The 7635-nt window shown below is 38.7% G+C and overlaps 1 protein-coding gene across 1 annotated transcript; it reads left to right on the forward strand.

Moving 5' to 3' along the window:
• The first annotated feature begins 437 nt into the window (after window positions 1-437).
• Window positions 438-2020, forward strand: LOC131035639 (uncharacterized). The gene has a single exon (XM_057967361.2). It carries the CDS (start codon window positions 620-622, stop codon window positions 1811-1813), a length of 1194 nt encoding a protein of 397 aa, XP_057823344.2. The 5' UTR covers window positions 438-619; the 3' UTR covers window positions 1814-2020.
• Window positions 2021-7635: the final 5615 nt, after the last annotated feature.

The following is a 7635-nucleotide window of genomic DNA, read 5'->3' on the forward strand; positions in this document are numbered from 1 at the left end:
TGGAGGGGAAGAATCGAAGACTGCGAGACACCCGTTTCTGCCAAGTTGATAGACGCCTGGGGAGAGTGAACGTGGTGGACCACCGTTTCTGCTGCAATCTCAACGGTGAGGTGACCTGGATCCTCTGGAGGAGTCGAAGATCTATCGAGGTTCCCACGAGCCTGGTCCATGGATGCCTCACGGTTAAGAAAGTGGAGGGTAGCGGCTTCTGCACTCTCTGCTAGTGACAGATTCGAGGTGGAAGAGTCCCGAGCTGGGTCCGAGCATGAACTACGAGAAGAGGGAGCTGGGTCAACAGAGAGGGAAGGAGGGGGTGGAGGAAAAGGGAAGGGGGTAGGTGGAGAAACCGAAGCGTGGGGGTTAGACAGAGTAATTTTATTTTCCATTTCTTTCATACATATCCTCCGAAGACACCATCTCAAAAGAAATACCTCTCAGCATATATTATATACATATATTTGTTTACAAGTGTAGCGTGGAAACCCTAGATCGCCCTCTGTTTGCCTGTGTAGAGTGGACACCCTAGCTCTGTGTCTCTCTCCCTTCCTCCCTTGCACCTGCTTCACTAGTTTACCTGTATAGCGTGTAAACCCCAGACAGGTCTGTGTAGCGTTGAAACATGAGCTCCAAACTATTCTGCTCCATGTCCCTGCACCGCAGTCTGTTTCTGAAAACATTAACCCATTTTCGCTATAATTCCTCAGTTCTTGCAGAGAATAATGTTAGCAACAGCAATGCCCCTTCAAAAAATCTCTTCGCGCACTTCGTTACCACCAGATTTAACATATCTTCAGCCGACACCGTAAAAATGTTGAAAAGGGAGCCCTTATTGGGGCGACTCAAAATCCTGGATAAGGTCGAACAGCTCGCGGACATGCTCAACAGACACGGCTGCACCCAAGGTCAAATTGCAAACATAATCAGATTGCAGCCTTCGCTTATGTTGACAAGTGTGGAAAGAGTGCTGGAACCCAAGATTCAAGTGCTAAAAGATTTGGGCGCGGAGAGGGAAAATATACCCAAAATTGTAACCAAGTCTCCGAGGATCTTGACCTCTAAGCTGGAGACCCTCCGCTCCAACCTTGAATTTCTCAAGACTGTATTCCCGACCAACGATTTTCTGGTCAGAGCAATTATGAGAAACCCCGATATTCTTCGAATGAGCTTGCAGAAAGTCTTGAAACCCTCGGTTGCCTTGTGGGAGGGTTTCGGTTTTCGTGGAATAGAGTTCGTCAAGTTTTTGCTGTATAATCCTTGGGCTTTGATGCGCAGCTCTCTGACGCCTGGGCAACTTGATCTCATTCGCAAGATTGACATTCACAAGGAAAGCAAAATGTTCAAATACGTTGTGAGCATCGTCGCCAACAGACGCAGCCAAGTGTCAGAGGCCAAGATAGACACTCTTCAGCTTTGCGGTCTTTCGCCTGAAGAAGCCTGGGAATTAGTTAGGGTTAACCCTTCAATCCTCAGCATATCGGAGGAAAACATTAAGAAAAAGATGGACTTTATGTTCAATAACATGGGACTCTCTGTAGATTTTGTGACAAAGCATCCACGGATGTTTCTAATGAGTTTGGACAAGGTAATGAGGCCCAGGTTTTTGGTTCTGCAAAATATGACAGCAATGAATGGAGCGGGGGAGGTTAAGCCGACGCGAATCGGTACGGTATTGGCGATGACCGAGGCCAAGTTTGTTGCCCAGATCATAGAAAGGCACCCTGAATCCGCTGCCCTGTGGACTGTATATAAAACTGCCATTGCTGATGTATCAAAAAGCTCAAAGATAAAGAGGTTTTCAGATTTTAGCATTTGATTTTTTTTATTTGTTAAACCCGTGAGACTTTGAGTAACCACCTCAACACCTGGTATTGGCTAATGGGCACGTGAAATAGTTGCTATCCTGATCCTGTTTTTCCTGAGAGCACCAATTCCAGAGAACACGTGGAATGACCCAACTACTGCCAATCGAGGTATGCTTGTAAATTTTTAGATCTATATAATGACCATCTAATTAATTCAATTGAGTGTGAAGTTATCTGTGAACGTTCAGCAAATAGATGTTTTTTTTAATCATGTGTAAGAGATGTTTGCTTAGGTACTCCACTTTCATGACATTTCTTATCAGGAAGATTATTTGACTGGCTGGCTATTGCAGTACCATTCATGTGGGACGGTTATTTGGTTTTTTTTACAACTTTACAGATATAACAAACATTTTCTTATGTTGATTATTTGATCTTGTTGATATTGTGTTATTAGTTAATGTTTGATTATAGAAAAAAATAATGTGTGAATTTATGAATGTATGTTTATTGTAATGAGTTTTTTTAATGAAAATGAATATCAATTCTGTATGTTTTTGCATCAACATTTCAGATCATGCTATTTATTTTTTCAAACAGTCATACAAATAATTTACATAGTTAAATTTAATGCACTTGTATACTCAACATGAATGATATGACATTTTTACATTAGATTACATGATGTGCTACTGACCTAATTAATTAACAAACAAGTGGATCATATTGCATCAAGAGCCATAATAAGGTGGATTGTAATGGTGTGAACGTGCGTACAAAAATTCTTCAATGCAAATTTGACAACCATATACTAATCAAATTGTAAAAGTTTTTTGCATCAATATTTTGGATCACACTTAGTGATCTATCATTAGGATGAGGAAAGAACATTCATGTTGAGTATATAAGTACCTTTGAATGCAATTGTGTAAGTTTTTTTTTTCCCGTTGACATTTTGGGTCATTGTTCTTTACTCATCTTAATGGATTGAGTGTGATCCAAACCATTAATGCAAAAAAAAAAACATAATTGAATTCAGAAACACTTATATACTCAACATGAATGTTATGACATTCTCATGTGGATGGTTATGGTCATTGTGAATGTTTATGTGAGGTGCTATTAGTATCCTTTATTATTGAAGTAGTGGACCCTATTAGGTCAAGAGGTGTAACTACAATGGCAACAATGGGTGAATTGTAATGGCATGAATGTGCTCCCAAAAGCACTTCAACATAAAATAGTCACCATTTATTAATCAAATTAATAATTACTAATCAAATTGTAATGATGAAATTTGCATACCCATGCCTATTCGCAATTTGTTTAAGGCCCATTTTGGTGGAATGTCTTAGTGTAATTAAAAGTCAAGTGGCACACGTGTCCTTGTGTCTGTTCCTCATTTGACCCGATTACACTCACCTTTACCTACTTGCATATACTTAATCTTACCCTAGCCGCATTGTAGTTACATTTGACTCATTCTTAATCTCAAGACCTTGCATTCCCCATCCTAGGTTAATAAGAGTGCTCAAGATTGACACCAAAAATCACATTTTTAAAGTGTAATTTGTTGAATCCCATATTTTTCTACTAGTTGGGAGTCAACTTGTGCAAGTTCGTGTGACGATTTGTTATGTCTTTGGTATTTGAGTGTATTCATTTGTGCACTTAAAACACTCCAGTGAGAATACAAGAATCATTATAGATCATCCATAGTATAAGGAGCATTTAGCATAGGAACATTTTGATTGGATCACTAAAAGGCATCAAATTAAGGTGTTACACAATTGAATTTTTTTTTTGTCTTTGATAAGTAGTCCAAGGTCAAAAGTGAGTTGATGGAGGAGAGCTTGACCATCACATTCAAGCAACTTCCCTAAGGTATTTCTAAATATAATTCTTTACATATCAACATGTAGTAGAGGCAAAGTGGGTGACAAAAGTACATAGCTTGCCATTTAATTCCACAAGTCATGAGATAGTTTTAATGCACTAAAGCATTTTTGTGGACTCTAAGTTCAACTTTTGGAGGATTATGAGTTTCTTCTAGTTTTGAGCTAGTCGGCATTGTTGGCATTATGTGAACCAGTATGAGGTCATGAACCGGTACGAGGACATAATGAAGTCATGAACCGGTATGAGGACATAATGACATTGTATGTTGTCATTGATGTTAATATGAAGAAGAGAGAATCAGTATGTTGCCAAGAATCGGTATATTTGAGAACTGGTATAACATTGTGAACCAATATATGTGCCAAAGTGAAGCGGTATGTTTGTTCAAGGTGAACTGGCAAGTTGATATGAGAACGGGTACATGGAAGCTTTGTATGACTACCGGTTGGTAGTCTCAACTTCAGGGTTTCCGGTTGAAGTGCTTCAAGCTTGTGTGACTCAACCGATGACTTTGTGTGATGAGTTAGCTTTGTAACGAAGAATAGATCGTGTTGCCATGTCAACCTTGTGCGCGTGAAGGATCTTGCATGAAGAAGATTGTTCCTATCTACCTCGGGAATGTGCGAAGTCTGTAAACGGTGAAAACGCGTGATGGGTTATCAGCCGCCATGAAAGCGGTGGAAAATGAATGATGAGAACGTCTTGAGATCGGTTCAAGGCTGTTGCATTTAATGCAATGTGCTCAATAGTCAGGATTGAACCGTTTGAATTGCTTAACCTAATAGGTTTAGGGTTTAGGGTTTATGCTACCGACTTGTCTGTTTCCTATAAGGTCGATGGTGTGTCTTCTTCTGAGGTTGTTGGCAAAAGTTGCGTGTGTGTATCCAAGTGAAGTGATACGTGATTCTTGCCAGACTAGAGGAGAGAAGTGATACCTGTAGAGTGAAAGTGTAGAAGGTGAAGAGGAGCTAAAGTGGATCTGCATTGGCATTGAGTGCTGTTACCAGGTCATTGTAATACCTGTTGATCTCTAACCACTTCAACAATTGAGAAATCCCTTAACGGGGTAGCTTTAACCGGCTTACTGTAAATCCTTTAACAGGGTGACTCAAAACCATTGAGTTCTTGAAATCCTCTAACAAGGTAACCTTTAACCGGGTTTAACCCTTAACTGGGTATTCTAGCCATCCTTTAATCGGGTGATCCCTAACAGGATCGGTTCCTAATAGAACCTATTGTATCAGTCTTTAACCGAACAAGGCTCCTAACAGAGTGAACTTCTAAAGAGTTCAGAACAGCTTGTGGGTATTCATCCCCACCGTGGTTTTTTCCCAGTTGGGTTTCCACGTGAAAAATCTGTGTCATGTGTGATGTTTTCATGTGATGGTTCAGTGTCTTATGGCTGACGGTAAATCATGTTGATCTAGCTGTTCATATGTTTTTGATGATAGATTACCTGTTCATGCACTAGGGTGAAATGGAAATGAAGTATTAGATTGTATGAAAAGATAAGTGTCAACCGGTTTATGCTTGTCTCAGTTATTTTGGGTTTTGCCGGTTGTACTTTGTTTAAGACCGGTGTTACTGTTTGTTTGTCAAAGTGCAGTGTCTGCTGACAAATTGGTTTAAGGATTGTGTTTTTGTCTGTACTGATTCACCCCCCCCCCTCTCAGTACCGGTTTGGTACTATCCGTTCATCATTGAGTTATTAGGCACAACAAGAATTGATTTATAAACATTGATAAATCAATTATGCACAACATCAACATTTTTTTATCATTGTTTTGAGAGCTAAGAACCCTAATCCATTGTATTTAATTTCTAAATTTAGGATTTCATTTTATCAATTGCTTTTATTAATCTAGATTAATATATTCCTTGTTTGGCCGCATTTGTTTAATTAGCCTAGGCTGTTTACGTAAATTGACTCATTTCTTTACATTTTTGGTAAACTTGTCAACTCTTACACTCCCTAAGGTTTGACCTTAAAGTTATATTTTCACTTTTTTTAGGGTTTTATATTTGTACTTTATGATTGCTTTATTATTTATAGGTCATAGTAGGGCTTGTAATCCTATTCATTGCTATATCTTTTCTTTCAAGGTCTGTGCATTTTTTTCCACCCTACCTATCATTGGATTCCTCTCTAAGCTATCACTAAACTAGTGAAGGTGAGAGAAGAGTGTTGTATATATAGAAAAATAAGGGCATATACATCTAAGAGGTGCATTAGCTCCTAGTTCCCATAAAAGAGGGTGAGAAACCCAACTAATCCATAACCTACTCAAGGAAAAAATTGTGGTTATGAGAGGCGACACTGTTGGCAAGAGAAATTGTACCGGTAGAGATTAGTGCATGAGGAATGTTTTGGGGTTGTCACTGATGGCAACTCAAATCAGATATCACATCCGGTATATGCTGAATTGTTCTACCGACAGTTTGATATCCATTTTGCTTAAGTTTGGAAGGTGAAATACAATACGTGAAAGAATATGAGTACATTGAGCAGAACTCAATTTTGGTTGCATATTTTTGGTTGTGGTGGAAGAGTTAGGTGATTAAATGTTCGAGATAGCTTGATTCGCAATCCTAGCCTTTGATATTGATTCTCGTGCAAGATAGAAGATCCGATATCTGATATTTCAGGAAGAACAGGGTTATTTTGGTATAGCGTGTTATGCAAAATCTTTGGGATGATTTCAGTGATTGATTTTGAGTTCAAGGTGGTCAAGACGACATGTGTGAAGCATATTATCAATTTGTTTAGGTTTGCATATGGATTTGTAATCGGATTGAGCCGACTTATTGTTACATGTTTTATGTTTTGCAAATATTTTGAAGCCAACATATTTGTGACCTAATCATGTGGTGCAGATATATAAGACCGATTCATTTGAGCATTTTGGATATAGATGCAAGTGTGGAAAAGACTGTATGAGCGTTGGTGCATAGTTTCACGTGCACTATTCTTAGATTGGTACTCTGGTATTTGACAAAGCAGTTTGTCAGAATAGTGGAAGACAATCACTTTGCGGTTAGCCGAAACTGCATTTTGGCATTTGTAGATGCTACTCATCAGTTCAAACATTCTTGTTGTCATTGTAAATCATTTGTAAGATAGTGAGTCCTCCAGGGTTGTAGCCCTCTTTTATAATTGAGCAGTGAGTTCTAGGAAGTGCACCCGAACTCATGTGCATTCCCCTCGTGTAATATTATTATACTCTTGATCACAGTATTATAATATTGTGCGTCTCAATCCCACCGTGGTTTTTCCCTTTCCGAGTTTTCCTGTAAAAAATTTGGTGTTATGGTTTTGTGCTTGTTTGCATTAAGTTTCTGCACTTTACTTTTATTCATTTGCATCTGGTGGTTTAAGAATAATGTTAAGAAGGTTATTAATTGCAAAACATTGATTCACCCCCCCTCTCAGCGTTCATTGATTCCAAAAATTGGTATCAGAGCCTAGTTCCTCTGAGGAAACCTAATGGCTTGAGGAAGATCCGAAATAGTGAATCAATGGACTCTGGTTTGCAAAAACAACTTATTGTGGCACTTGAAGACCTAGATGCGGCAAGGAAAGAAGCAAGTAGCCTAAAAAGAAATCTGAATGATGCTGAAAATTTCATCGAGTCATCAAGAGAAAAAGTGAACACACCCAGAGAGAAGAAAAAGGAGATGATGGACAAACTCAAGGAGAAAGAAGATCAAAACATTGATAATCAAGTCTTAAAAGACAAGACAGATGAATGTGAAAAATTGGCTAGAGATAATGCAGTCTTGAAGAATGAAATGTTATCCACTATGATGAAACTAACAAAGGAGATTTAAGACAGGAAGGAGAATGAAGAAAACTTGACTTTATCATTGAAGGATAGATTTGATGAATGTTGTAGATTGAATCATGAAAATGACTTGCTAAAGCTTGAATTGATAC

The sequence above is a fragment of the Cryptomeria japonica genome, chromosome 6, assembly GCF_030272615.1.
Source record: "Cryptomeria japonica chromosome 6, Sugi_1.0, whole genome shotgun sequence".
NCBI classification, from domain to species: Eukaryota; Viridiplantae; Streptophyta; class Pinopsida; order Cupressales; family Cupressaceae; genus Cryptomeria; species Cryptomeria japonica.